At 38.8% G+C, this 14,250-nt stretch overlaps 1 protein-coding gene across 3 annotated transcripts; it reads left to right on the top strand.

The window, feature by feature from the left end:
* The first annotated feature begins 1,211 nt into the window (after positions 1-1,211).
* Positions 1,212-13,567, top strand: MC5R (melanocortin 5 receptor). Of its 3 annotated transcripts, none has more exons than XM_027885362.1 (3): positions 1,212-1,366; positions 11,142-11,256; positions 12,118-13,567. In XM_027885362.1, the coding sequence occupies exon 3, from the start codon at positions 12,200-12,202 to the stop codon at positions 13,175-13,177; it is 978 nt and encodes a 325-aa protein (XP_027741163.1). In that variant the 5' UTR covers positions 1,212-1,366; positions 11,142-11,256; positions 12,118-12,199; the 3' UTR covers positions 13,178-13,567. The 3 variants fall into 3 exon arrangements, with proteins under 3 accessions (XP_027741163.1, XP_027741162.1, XP_027741161.1); XM_027885361.1 differs by lacking the exon at positions 1,212-1,366 and adding an exon at positions 9,480-11,057; XM_027885360.1 differs by lacking the exon at positions 1,212-1,366 and having other exon boundaries at positions 11,064-11,256.
* Positions 13,568-14,250: the final 683 nt, after the last annotated feature.

The raw sequence follows: 14,250 nt of genomic DNA, 5'->3' as shown, positions 1-14,250 counted from the left end.
TACCCTCACCCAAACCAAACAAAAAAAATCAACCCTCCAGTTGCCAATCCCTACTATATTTTCATAACTCTATGCTGGAAAATTAATAGGGCAAGGCTTTCTAAAATGTGTGCCTGGAGTTAGCCTTTAAGTCAATACTTAATGACCCAAACATATGTCTTTAATATCAAAAGCAATAATCATTCTGCTGTTAATGAAACTCTATTCTGAAATGTCTTTTGGAAAAAAATTCAAGAATTCAGTGATTTTGTAGGCCAACTTCAAGAAACAAAAATAATCAGAAGTTCAGAATAAAGTATCAGATGGGATGACAGTAGAAAAAAACCACATTTTGTACAGGGCTAAGATATTAATATCCATTGTATATTGGTTTTATGGGCTGTGTGTAGTGGACACGTATTCACATGGGAAAAGCTTTACTAACACAATTGTAAGTAGCTGGAACATTAGCCTGCAATATTAAAATTGGCAAGAATCTGATCTGGAAAGGATGTAGGTGCTGCAGTTTGACATGGCAGGATCAGTTAATATTCTGATCCTCTGTTAGGAATCTGGCTGTGATGCAAAGCTCTGATGTAATACAGACTCATTCAGCTGGTTCAAATTCCTTTAAACAATTTTGATAGGTTAACTTGATAGTGGCATGCTTTAGGGCAGTGCTTGAATTGCCTGTCCACCCTGTTCCAGCTTTATATCGGGTCAAGCATTGATCATACTTTTATAGAGAATAAACACTACATTGTGTGCTAAATCCAGCACAAACCTTCAGGATAAAAAACATATATCTTCCACAAAATCAGGTGTCCTGACTTACTTCTCACTGCATCCTCTAACTTGTAGGGGCATGTTGTCTCAAGCAATTCCCATAGCCTTCTTGTTATTTTTTGACATTCTGCGTGCTCGCTATATTAATCTCAAAATAATTTAAAAAGATGCTTCTCTCATCTAGTTACCGTACGACCTTTTAGAAAGACTAATAAAGATGAAGAGATGGAAATTTCATTACTTGATTAAAGTGTCTCTCTTACAAATTCTGAAATATTAAACTTTAAATTGCCTTTGTATTTTAATTAATTGTATTATTTATACTGAGAAACACTACAATTTTTTCCTAGTCTTGCTTTGTCTGCTAAGAATAAACTTCTATAAATCTGAAAAAAAGACCATGCACTACTGTTTTGTTTTTTCATTGCTATTGTCAGTTCATTAGTAGTAGTTAATTTTAACTCAGCACCAAGAGGTTGCAAACCTCAAATTAACTAAACGTGCTCCATGACATAATTGATTTTCTCTAGTTTATTTCTCACTGTATATTAAGACAAAAATCCAACTGTCCTACTGCTAAGCCTGAATTCAGGTTGTATTGGTAAGTATATTTTGTGTTGCCTGCTTTTGTAGAAGTGACGGCATCACTGAACTTGATAATGCTGATCCTGCAGGTCAATACTAATTCTGTTCCTAAAACTGAGACATATACTAAGCAAGTGCATTTCTTTCTCATTGCTGGAAATGAGACTCTTTTTGTTTCATCATTTGAATAAGAGCCTGTGAACTTGCTCTGCCTGCAAATTTATTCTCTGGAGAAAACTCAGGAGACTTGCAAGTTCTCTTTGTCCTGATTGTTCTTACTGATCTAAATCTTTAGATTGACTTGTCCTCTTCCCTTAAATAAAAAATATTTGCATATATATAAAAATTGACTACTCAGCTACTACTTTCCCTGCATTATCTTCTTTTTTTTTTTTTTTTTTTTTTTTCTCCTGAAGAAGTAAGTTCTTTGCTACAAATTTGTGCATCTGTACATGTTCAGACTTTAGGTGTTCCCTGCTGCCTTTCAGGGGATTTTTCACATAAGCTAGTCATTGGCAGACCAGTATGCATCTGCAAAAATATACTTGGTTTTGTGAATCAGAGCCATGTTCTGTAGCTGTATGACATTAGTGACATTAATGGAGTCAAATTAACAAGTGTAGTCCTTGCTGTTTAAACTTTTATTACAATGTTGGTGGTGGCTTTATATATCCATAGGACAGTACACAGGAGAGTATACAGCAGTACAGGCATAGTCTTAAGAACTAGAGGGTCATGCTGCTTTTGTGGTATCAAACTGCTGGTTTGATCCCACATGACAGGACAGGAGATCCTGTCATGGTGGTGTTCTGCTGTAAGGTCTACACAACTGCATCTTCCCTCTCAGCTTCCTAGGGATTTTTGTGAAGAGTGCTTGAGCTTTCTGCTCTGATCTTTCTCACAAGTCTCTGTCAGCCCTGCAGACCATGAGGGCTGGTGACTCAAATACAGATTCACAGAAAAAATTTAGTTTGACTTTTCCTGAAGATTAAAGCCTAATTTTTTCCCCAGAAGTTTGAAGTGTCTATCCCCCAAATGACAATATTTCAATCCCTGCGTTGAATTAGCTATAGAATTTGATGTGCATGTCAGACATTCATAGACTTGAATAAGCATGAAGATCACTTTTTCAAAGATGCAGGTTTCCACCACTTTGAAGTCTATGATGTTTAGCCAGCATTGACTTCCACACTGCAATTAATGAGAAACTCAACAAAAGAAAGTAAGAAAAATTGTAGATGCTGAGCAATTTTTTTTGTTTTATTTGTCAGCCATTAGAGATATAAAAATGTAATCTAGTTGAGAAACCATTGCATGGTCCATATTAGCTCTTGCAGAAATTGATTTCCCGGTTGATCCAATAGTAAGTGATTTCTTGGAGACACGAATCTGCAATTCCTCTTAGTCTGAATGATTAACTCATGCACTGGGCTTTCTGGGTTAATTTTCATCAGAACCAGAACTTATTCTAGAGACTGTCCTCTCTCTAAAGTCATATTGTGTTTCTTGTCTTGTGGTTGGTTTGTTTGTTTGGGGGCGGGGGGGGTGGGGGTGGTGATGATGAAGGGAGTGTGGGAGGGAGGAGAGAAAGGAAAGGGTTTTTTGGTCATATTTCACAATGTACCAAAAAGAAAATATCTTCTGGTCTTCTTTTGTAACTAAGCACTTTGTAAGCCCAGGAAAATCAGAAACGTGGATCATCTCAGCAGCCTTACCAAATCAGTATGACAAGTATTTACTCAGGTTCTGCTTCACTTTTAATGCTGGATTAGAGATCAGGGCACATGGTTCCTGCTGTTGTGAGGGATTAATGATGCTTGAAATTTTAAATGCCAGGGATCTTGGGGGCTCATGAGAATCACTTGATTTCTGTATGTCAGCAAACAGCTTGCCATTGAGGAGAATTCTTTAGTGTAAACTGATTTACATTCTCAATGGTACAAGTGAATGCACTGGGTACTGCAGTGTAGAAGATGATTTATGGGTTCAGACACAATACTGAACTACTCTCCCTTCTGCAGATCTGTTCACTTCCGACTGACAGAAATTGCCTCTTTAATTCTGACATCTTTTCATTTCAGCCATAACAATACTCCACACTTTCACTTCTTAGCAGGTGAATGCTAGAAGAAAAATAATTCCAACTTCTGAAGTAATGTCAAGGTTTTTTTTCCATTTAGGATACAGTGATTGAAAAAAAAAATCTTGATATTAAAAAAAAAAAGATACTGTTTATTGCAAGCCTTTATTGTAGGAAAGATCAGAAAAAGTAGTGCAGCAAGGTCCTGCCAGGAAAAATTGACTTCTGAGCTAAATGGCTATTGTTTAATTTTCATTTTTGGTGCATTTAGACACCTCATTAAATAGAAAATAGCTGCATTTTTTTATCAACCTGAACAGAGAGTGGGCAAAGAACCTGTACAGAAACCTTAGGTTAGCACTGAATACTACTTCTAAGGAGGCAATTGTTGATATTGCTGCCACAGTGTTCTTGAAAATTGCCTGGGTAGCACATGTATCTATGTTTAGTTATTATGTGCATTGAATAAGAGACACTTGCACTTGCTATGATAGGATATGCATGCACACATTACTACATCTGCAGTCTTCTTTGTGTAGCAATGTCTCTTTGTGGGTATAGTGAATTAATAATTATTTTCACTGTGTATCTTCTTGAGGTTTTCCTTCAGCTTCTTTCTTATCTTTCTGTAGTCATGCTGTGCTAAAATGCCAAGACCTGACAAGAGAGACAGCACAGGACAAAAAGGCATTGAGTGGTCAGGGCTCTCTTCTCAAACCAAGCAACCAGCCCAGGATGGGAAACTCAGTGCTACTAGGGGAGGGTTCATGCTATGCTTCTGTGCTGGGAAGAGGGAAGTGAGCAGCTTTTCAGGGGGTCTCTTTAGATCAGAAGTTAATAAAAACCACCCAGAAATCAGAATTTTGTCACTCATTTTGAAGAATGCATGCCTCTTTATGCTGAAATAAAGTGTATTTGAGTATAAATTTTATACTAAAATAAAGTAGGGAAGGATGATCTAAGCACAGTGCACTGTGTTCGGAAGGTTTGCTCTTTGCTAGCGATTTCTATTCTCTTGGCTTTTATCTATTAATGCAAGTATAAAAATGTGCTCAGACACTGTGCAATGCCTGTTTGTATATGTATTTGGTCACATTTGTTTCATGACAAAGTTGCAAACTCTAAACCAGGGAGTTCACAACTTTAATGAAAGTTAAGGAAAGGTGGAGTTAAACTGCAAGAGAAACTGGAACTGGACCATGAGAAAACACAGAAGAAAAGCAAAACCTGAAGTTTAGAACTGGTAGGTATCCTGGGGATGTCTGAAACTACACTAGGGTGCCTGGTTTCTCATCAGCCTGAGGAAGTTCAAGATTCAGTGTGTAGGTTGTGCTAGTGATACAGAGGAGAAGAATAGTGGATCATAGCTGGTTTCTACGGTCCTTTAAAAGGTCTTTGCCATCGAAAGCATAGTTTGTTTCTTGACCCAAAGGAAATAGCTGGTAAGTTGCCATCACAGGGCAGGATTATAAAGAGAGAACCTCATGCCAGTCCCAACAGAAAATGTGTCTTAGGTTGTACTGCTTCTTAGATCCCATCAAGAAAATTGCAAATAAAGTCAGGTGCTTCTTCTTGGGAAATGATGTTGGAGGATACCTGCAGTAGAAAGATCTGCTTGTATATGTATATATTGGTAAATGGGTGGTTGGAAGATCCACCTGGCAGCAAATGTGTGCCTAACACTGGTGTTACAACTGGACTGGAAAAATGGGGAATTGTCAACGTAAAGAGGCAGTTGGATTAGATGATTATTGCAGGTCGCTTCCAACCAAACCATGTTATGCCATTTTATGCTATTCTAAAGTAATATCTAGGGCTTCTCTGCTCAATATTAAAATATGATTTACTGGAGATTTGGTATATTAAATCAGCTTTCACTGAATTGCCTGTGATCATTAACAAAGTTAAAATGTTCAGACACAGAAGACTACTGAACTGAAGACCAAGGAGCTGATTTATGTAGCAAATTAACAACATTTTATATGCAAAAAAAAGGAGATTCTTATGCAAAAGTATTTTATGAAATAAACAAACAATGTGCTCTTAATGTTTACCTTTGCTATACTGACAGATAATCTTGCAGAAATAAGACATGAAACATCTGAAAACATGTAATTGAAGTAACATTTTTAATCACTTATTTTTGATAATTATGCTAATGAATGAAGTATTAAGTATTCTCTGTGGTCTAGCAAGAAATACTTGCACAGAATCACAGAATGAGTCAGATTGGAAGGGACCACAGTTGGTTGTACAGTTGAATCTCCCTGCTCAAGCAGTACCATCCTAGAGCTCATTACAAAGGATTGCTTCCAGACAGTTCTAGAATATCTCCAGTGAGGAAGAACCCACAGTCTCTCTGGCCTCTGTTCCAGCATTCTGTCACCTGCACAGGAAAGAAATTCTTCCTCATATTCAGGTAGAACTTCCTGTACATCCGTTTCTGTCTGTTGCCTCTTGTCCCATTGCTTGCAACCACAGAAAAGAGCCTGGCTCCATCTTATTGACACCCTCCCTTCAGATACTTACACACATTGATGAGGTCCCTTTGTCACTTCTTGAGGCTGAAAAGGCCCAGCTCCCTCAGCCTTTCCTCATAAGAGAGATTCTTCAGTCCCTTAAACATCTGTGTAGCCCTCTGCTGGACCTGCTCCAGGAACTCCACATCTGTCTTGTACTGAGGAGCCCAGAAGTGGACCCAGCACTCCAGATGTGACCTCACTAGGGCTGACTAGAATGGTGGGATCAGCTCCCTCGATCTGCTGCCAATGCTCCTCCTAATGAACCCCAAAATCCCACTGGGCCTTCTTGGCCACAAGGGCACACTGCTGGCTCATGAACAGCTTGCTCTTTACCAGGACTTTCAGGTCCTTCTCTGCAGAGCTGATTCCCAGCAAGTTAGCCCCCAACCTCTCCTGGTTCATGGGGTTATTCTTCCTTACATGAAGGATCCTGCATCTACTTTCAATGAATTTGGGACAGTTCTTCTCTGCCCATCTCTCCAAACTACTGAGGTCCTTCTAAAGGCTTCTGCAGCACTCTAGGGTATCAGCCAGTCTTCCCAGAAAGAAGTATCTAGTAAGAACCTGCTAAGTGGTTTGTTTCCTCTTTTTGTTTACCCCAGTCTGTTTGTAGATTATTGAATTACTCCTCTTTTCTGTCAGAAAGTTTTCACAGTCTTCTGCTGGTCATCTCTGCTTTGTGTAGGATGCAGCTGGCAATTCTGTATGACTCACCAGGTCTGTACTTCTGATCCACCTTCTAACAGAATTCTAGGGAATGATTCATTACTGAATTTGGCTCTAATTAGAGGCACATAAAAATGATGGTTACTAAACCTCTTATTACTCTTTTGCAGTTTAGGAGGCTATTTATGGCATCATCTGGTTAAGGTTATTCAGATATGTCTTTCTTAACTCTTTCTCAGCTTTCTACTCTAGTGTAAGAAGCACCACTGAGAGTGACCAGAGATTATCTTAAACCATTTTGAAGGCTCAGATGAAGGAGTTGATGGACAAAAGTGCTTGTGTAGTACAGTTATACTAAGTATGGCTGATACTACCCTTTAACATGGCGCAGTTTGTGTGATGCTTTGATTTCTTTTTGCAGTCTTGTTTTTCTTTAAAAAAAAAAAAAATTCAAATGTTGATTTGAAGGTTCGAGCCATGATGTAAAAGAAAGTATTCACTATGCCACAGCCTAACATTTAGGTTTTCAACTGTTCCCTGGGAAAGCAAGGGAGCTGAAATACAGTTAACCACCACTTCATCCAGGTTTTTTTATTTAAGGACAAGAAGGAATGATGTCTTTTTTTCTAAAAAAAGTCTCAATTTATTGCCTGTCTTTATTAAAGGCTAACTGGCTGGTAATGCTGGGGAGGTAACAGTGGGGACCTTGATGAGGCTCAGACAAGGCTACTCAGCACAGAGGTCAAGAGAAATAGTTTTCTCTGTCTGAGAAATTAGAGAACATTTGCTATGTGGCTCAAAAGGCCATGAACTTCCCTTATGGTGATCCATAGCTTATCTCTTACAACAGTCTGAGAGGATCCTCTGTGGCTGTGAAATATGCTAATGACAGCATAGGCAAGAAGTGGACAGAAGAAGGATTTCATAAATAGGCCAAGAGCATCAATCCAAAGCATTGTTATGAAGAACAAATGTATTTTCATCGAATAGATAAAAGCAGCTTCAGAAGAACACTGGAATTGAATTGCTTGAGTGTAGTAGCACTGAACAAGTTTGGTAGATTTGTATTAACATCACTGACACTCTTCTCTGAACCTGTTAAGATTAGAACAGATTAATACCAGAATGCATCTGAGAGTAACTAACTCTTTTTACAGAAACGTCTTTGGGAGCATGTTCTGCTGCTGACCTCATTTATCTATTTATTGATAAAATCAGTATATTACTGTCATGAAAGTGGCATGCAATTCCCTGAGGGTTTTGACATGATGTAACTTGACCTACATGTCAGGGTAGTTCCAGTGGATGTGCTGGATGAAGGGGAGCTCTGGTATGATCGCTGGTGGTGCTGATGGCAGGCAGGGGGTGGCTGTTTCTGCCAAGGGCATTGTTATGGCTCCCACTCTGGTTGCTCTTGAAGCCTAAGAGGTAGATATGTGTCTGGAATGGCTTCTACTCTCTCTCACCACTTCACAATTGAAAAAAAATGGCATCGGACAGAAACAGGCCCTGGCATCTCTTTCTTTGCTGAAATCCTATTTCATTCCTTTCTTCTGTTCACTGATGTCCTTCTGTAGCATTTTCTCTCTTTCTCCTGGAACCCAAAGACATTTCTTGTTGAGTTTAGTGAAACAGAGGCTTTTAGCATTTAACATTTTGCTTACACTATGTAAGATGCTACATGAAGTATTGAAAAAAGACATGTTCCTAAGGATGCATTTTAGTGTCCCTTTTGGAATCATCATGGACCTCAGTAGCACTGCCAGTGGCTCCAGATCCAGGCTTCTTGATGTATGCCCAGCTGCCCTTATTTCTATGCTGCCAGGGAGACCTGTGAGCCTGCACCCCAAGCCCCCCGTTCAACCTCTCTTCCTCTTTGCATCTGTGAAAAGAAAATGGTGGACTGGGAACAGAACAGGGCCTTCAGAGTATTCCTCAGGGTGCCCAGGTCAGGTCCTGTACTATGTTGGTACAGCATAATAGCTAAATACCAATTCAGGCTTTGTGATGCATAAATTACTGTTTGCTCCCACTGGCAGTCCAGATGATCTTTGTGACCTTGGAAAACACTGAGTGCCAACCTGTTTGTAGAGTTAGAGAGTTTGTTTAACTGAACAGTCAAGGGAGCTGAACACTAAAGGCATGAACATCTGAAAGGCGAGCCTATTCATTCAGGAGTCCTCCAGCTTGAAGGTGAAGGCGTTCTTGGATTCTTCCCAAGGGAATCGAAAGATCTGCTCCTGTACCCCTTTACTTAAAATCCTCATAACTCACCTGCATGCCTCAACCCACTGCTAATTCAATGTCCCTTCTGTTACTTGCTTGTCAAACTATAACATTTATAGTTGTTTACTGCAGCAATATAATGATAAAACTCTTTTTTTGGGGGTGGGTGGGGGAGGGAAGTATTTTTGCATTTTATCATCTAACACACACAAAAAAATGCGTCTATGCCACTACCCAGTCTGCAGGCAGGCAATTTTTCTGCAAGCTTTGAAAATAAGGGATTTTCTTTGCATAGCATAGACCCTTGTACCAAGGTTTATGCCTGCAGTGTCTGGCTTGTGGAACAAGAATCCAAAGGCTGATTCATAATTTATATGCGAGAAACTTGGCATTGCTCTAAGGAATAACAGCCAAACCATCCAGTCTGATGTGTGATTTATTTCTTGTAATTGGCTGGTCTACCAAGTCCTACAAGGTACATTGAGAACTTTTGTAAAGGCAGCTAAGCTGGTAGCAAAGAGCTCTGTTAAACTGAACATACAGAGAAATTTGTAAATGGAAAGACTAGAATAAAGAGAAAAATAAACAACATCAATAACAAAGCAGGGGTAATTGGAAGTGGAAAGAGCACAATGTCTACACAGTTCTTTCTAGATATAAGAACACTGAAAGAAGTAAAATTTTACCCTTCCATATCTAACTTCCAATGTCTGCAATGGGAAAATCAAAAGCTATGCAAAAGGTAACCAAGATAACTAAAAAAATGCTTTCCATTAAAGAACAAGAAGAACTGCAGATGACCCTTCTCCATACTTTTCTTTTGGGCATAGCAAAGAACTATGAGCTCAGAATTGGCACACAGGTGAGATACAGCAGGGAGTGTGTGTGTTGGCTAGTGGCATCCACTCAGATTTAACAGCTGCACTTCAGCGTAGCTTGCTACCTCTAATTTGTGATAATCTAAATTCTGTTTCCAGTACTCGGGAGAAGGAATAGACAAATTTTATCTCCTGACTATAACTGCATAATGCTAGAGGAAGCATTTTACTCAAAATAATAAAGATACTTTTCAATATCACCTTTGGTGCAGGGACTATTTATGCATAAGAATATTTCATACAATGGTTTCAATGCATAAACTTTAGCTGAACACTGAAAACACAAAAATGGCACAGGATATAGCAATATAATTAGTGTTTGTTGATGGTGACTCTTTTAAAAAAATTGTAGGTTAAAAATGATAATTTGAAACTGTTATACACCACAAGAAAACCTCAACCCACTAATTTGTGGAAAAGTGGGGATTTGGAGATGCAGAGACTTTGCATACTGAATAATATTTGACTGGCTGGTTAGTAGATAACATGGAGGGCATTTGGCAGTGTCAGGAAACTGTGTGCTTTGCATTCACCAGTCTACACACAGAAGCAGGGACGATTTGTTAAAGACTTGCGCTGGTTAAGGCCCAGAAGAAACATCAGCTGCCTGACTGCTAGGCCCACAGAGGAACTTTATCCATCAGAATACTGAGTGCTGAGTTTAACAGCTCTTAGGCCCCATGAAACCCGGGGGAATTCACATCCGTCTTGGGAACCCCTGCCTCCTGGCATGATACACTGTGTGTTCGTTCCATTTCTACATTGAAACCTTGGTTCTAGCAAGGGGGACAGAACACAACCATTTATTTGTTCTATTTTTTTTTAATACTAATTATTTAAATATATCTATTAGCGCCATGATGGGTTTGACTGCATGTTTCCTGAGATTTGTAACGGTTGGTTCTTATTTCTCAAAAAACCCAAAACTCAATATAATACAAATGCTTACAACAGTAATACACCTCCCACTTTATTAAGAGTCTTCTGTTCTCACTCCTTTAGGAACACTATTGCAGCATGAACTTATGGGTTATGTACTAGCAACAGCAAAGAAAACAAAAAAATAAAAAAAGAAATGACTCAATGGCCTTGGAAAGGAGTATGCCTTGTACATTTCCTCTTTTAATATTATAGAAAGATCATCACGAATTTCAGATCAGAATCACCGTTCAGTTAGAAAGACAGTAGAAAACCACTAGATGGTGGTAAAAAACCAAGCCTTTGCTATGAGCATTATGGAAAGAGAAGTCCAGAGGGGCAAAGAAGGGGAGGAGGAGTCACAGTTTGAGTACTGAAGTCATTATTGCTTGGAGTCTATAAAAAGGCAGTTGCACAGTAAGTCATTTATACGACGTCAGCTTTGACTCTATGGATTTGTTCATTTCTTTCCCTCTATTTTTTTCGTCTATTCCCACCAAGGAATCCCCAGCCCCAGATGTTGGGAGACGAGGGGGGCTGAAACTTCAGCTCTCTGGAGGAAAGGTTGCAGGCGGTGAAGAGGAAGAGCAGCTGAAGGAGCAGCTCTGATAAATAGGTACAGTTAATTCTTCATTGCAAATAAAAAGCTACTTTAAAAACTGAAAATTGTTTAGCATTATATGCCTTGAATTTTATTTGCAACAAGTCACTGACAAACAGCTCTTAAGTGTTCCCCTTATTAAGAATCGAATGGCTTACAACTTGTCCTGAATATTGTTATCACCAAAAAAAAAAAAAAAAAGAAAGTGAATAAAATATTAATGATCTGGAATAGAAAACTTATGTTACAATGAATTCCTCCCACACTAATTCTGTAACCTTAGTGTATCCTGAAATGTATGGATTTGCCTTGGTTAGATGTTTAATACCATTAATGCTTTTCAATGAACATGTTAGTATTGCACAGATCAACTGTTCATACATAGCACAGTTCATGAAAACTGTAAGGTACAAAGTTCAGGAAAGCATTTAATTATATTACTGAAAATATTCAATTCTTAATTGTGACAATAATCAAAACTTCTATATATTGTATTCAAGTGAGTGGTTTCTGTTGGACCTAATACTACATTGTCCTGCATTTCTGGGATCTGAGAGTCGGGACTGTGAAAACTGTTTGTTTGTTTTTCAGCAGAATTTCCAGGAAAATCTGGGGAATTATTCCAGGGCATTAAACAGAATAAACAAAAGAATGAATGAAGGGTGGGTGAATCTCTTCACTAGTTTGTCATTTTATTTTCCCAGTAAGGATGGGTATAAAATCTCTGAGCTGACCAAAAGTTAATTTAGAATCAGTAGAGAAATATGATGTGGAAGTGGCAGGACATGTATGAGCCAAATTAAATAGAAATGGGTGATATTTATTTTGTCAACTTCTGCCTGTACTCATCATGATATTTTTTTTTTTTTTTGTCAGGATCTTTTGTCTTTTGGAAAATGCATTTATCACACTCCTTGGCAAGCCCCTCAGAAGGAACAGAATGTGTTAGTTTCCAGACATGAACACATCCTCTCAATTGTATGTTTCTGAACTAAACCTGAGTGCCTTTGGTGACAACTTTACTGTGCCTACTGCCAAGAGCAAGTCGTCATCATGTGAGCAAGTGGTCATTGCAGCTGAGGTGTTCCTAACTCTGGGCATTGTAAGCCTGCTTGAAAACATCTTAGTTATATGTGCAATAGTTAAGAACAAGAACTTGCATTCACCAATGTACTTTTTTGTTTGCAGTTTAGCAGTGGCTGACATGCTGGTTAGTGTGTCCAATGCTTGGGAGACCATAACAATATATTTAATAAACAACAGACACGTCATTATGGAAGATGCCTTTGTCCGTCACATAGACAATGTCTTTGATTCAATGATTTGCATATCTGTGGTGGCTTCCATGTGCAGTTTGCTGGCTATAGCAGTAGACAGATACATCACTATCTTCTATGCCCTGCGTTACCACAATATCATGACAGTGAAAAGATCAGGGCTTATTATTGCGTGCATCTGGACCTTTTGCACGGGTTGTGGCATTATCTTTATTCTTTATTATGAATCAACTTACGTGGTCATTTGTCTCATCACTATGTTTTTTACCATGTTGTTCCTCATGGTCTCGCTGTACATCCATATGTTCCTCCTGGCTCGTACTCATGTGAAGAAAATTGCTGCTTTGCCTGGGTACAACTCTGTCCGTCAAAGAACCAGCATGAAAGGAGCCATCACTCTGACTATGCTTCTTGGCATCTTCATTGTTTGCTGGGCTCCATTCTTCCTTCATCTCATCCTGATGATCTCCTGCCCTCAAAACCTCTACTGTGTTTGCTTCATGTCTCACTTCAACATGTACCTCATTCTCATTATGTGCAATTCGGTGATCGATCCCTTGATCTATGCCTTTCGTAGCCAGGAAATGAGGAAGACCTTCAAAGAGATAATTTGTTGCTATAGCCTGAGAATGGTCTGTGGTTTATCAGACAAATACTGAGAAAACAAAACCAAACCAAGGAAGAGAATAGAAATGTGACAACCTGCCGCATCTTGTAACTCTGCTGAAATGCCTATGGAACACTTTCTCCATTCAGCTCTCATGATTTCTGCAGCAATCAGAACCTATTTTTTAACATGTGATTTTACATTTCTTTCCCTCCACACACCTCTCTCATGCTGATGGCAGGAGCTACTCAGTGCATCTGTATAATGGGGAGAAGAATATTCAGAATCTCATTTACCCTACCGAAGGCTTGATTTTATTAGGCGATTCTACAAGGAAAGCCACACTTCTCTTTCTGCTAAATGCAATGAGTGAGACCTGCCACGTGAATGAATCCATCGTCTGCTCAACTCATGCATCTTTCGATATCATTTGTCTCTCTAGATTAAAAAAAAGATAAATAAAACTTGTGTCGCTATGTAAAAATAAGCATGGCTTATTTTGATGCCCAGAATTACCAGGTTTTTTTGTTTTGTTTTGTTTTGTTTTGTTTTGTTTTTTTGCTATTTCCTTCCTGAAGACATAAAATCAGAGAAGTATCTCCAATTATCAAGCTTCACATACCTTTGTTAACAGTTATGGTCAATATACATGCACATATCAGCAGTCTCGTATTGCGGACATGACTGTTACTGTCATAAAATGTGTATTTAGTAAGAGGCCTGTGTTACCATGAGATTTTCCAGGCTGGGTACAATAATTTGTCATATATGACGATCTGTGTTTTAATCACACTGATGTGTGAGGCACCATAGGTGGATTTTAAGGCTGAATCTGAAGACTGAGCTGATTCTAGTTTGTCTGTTTTCTTTTGTTCACCAGGGCTAGGGAAGTAAAGGGTACATTGCCTCTAGATAGTCATGTAATATTTCGTGAAGATGGAAAGACTGGGTGAGTGCCTGCCTTTGAACATATATTAGGAAAACTTTTGGCTGTGAGGAGCCTCTGTTACTGGAGAAAGTTGTTCTGTAGATTGTGTTTTTCAAATTGAGAGAGAAAAAACAAGTTTGATAATCAAAAGCCATAGCAGGCAATGGCAAAACAGGGATTTCAAAACCTCAGGCACA

This window comes from Empidonax traillii, unplaced genomic scaffold, assembly GCF_003031625.1.
Source record: "Empidonax traillii isolate 1590-97213 ecotype Southwest subspecies unplaced genomic scaffold, ASM303162v1 scaffold165:size1224784, whole genome shotgun sequence".
NCBI classification, from domain to species: Eukaryota; Metazoa; Chordata; class Aves; order Passeriformes; family Tyrannidae; genus Empidonax; species Empidonax traillii.
The sequence above is the reverse complement of the archived record's forward strand: the minus strand, read 5'-3'. Positions and strand labels throughout refer to the sequence as shown.

Excerpts from the sequence above, each read along its gene's own strand:
- MC5R (XM_027885362.1), top strand. The coding sequence starts at position 12,200 with ATGAACACATCCTCTCAATTGTATGTTTCTGAACTAAACCTGAGTGCC.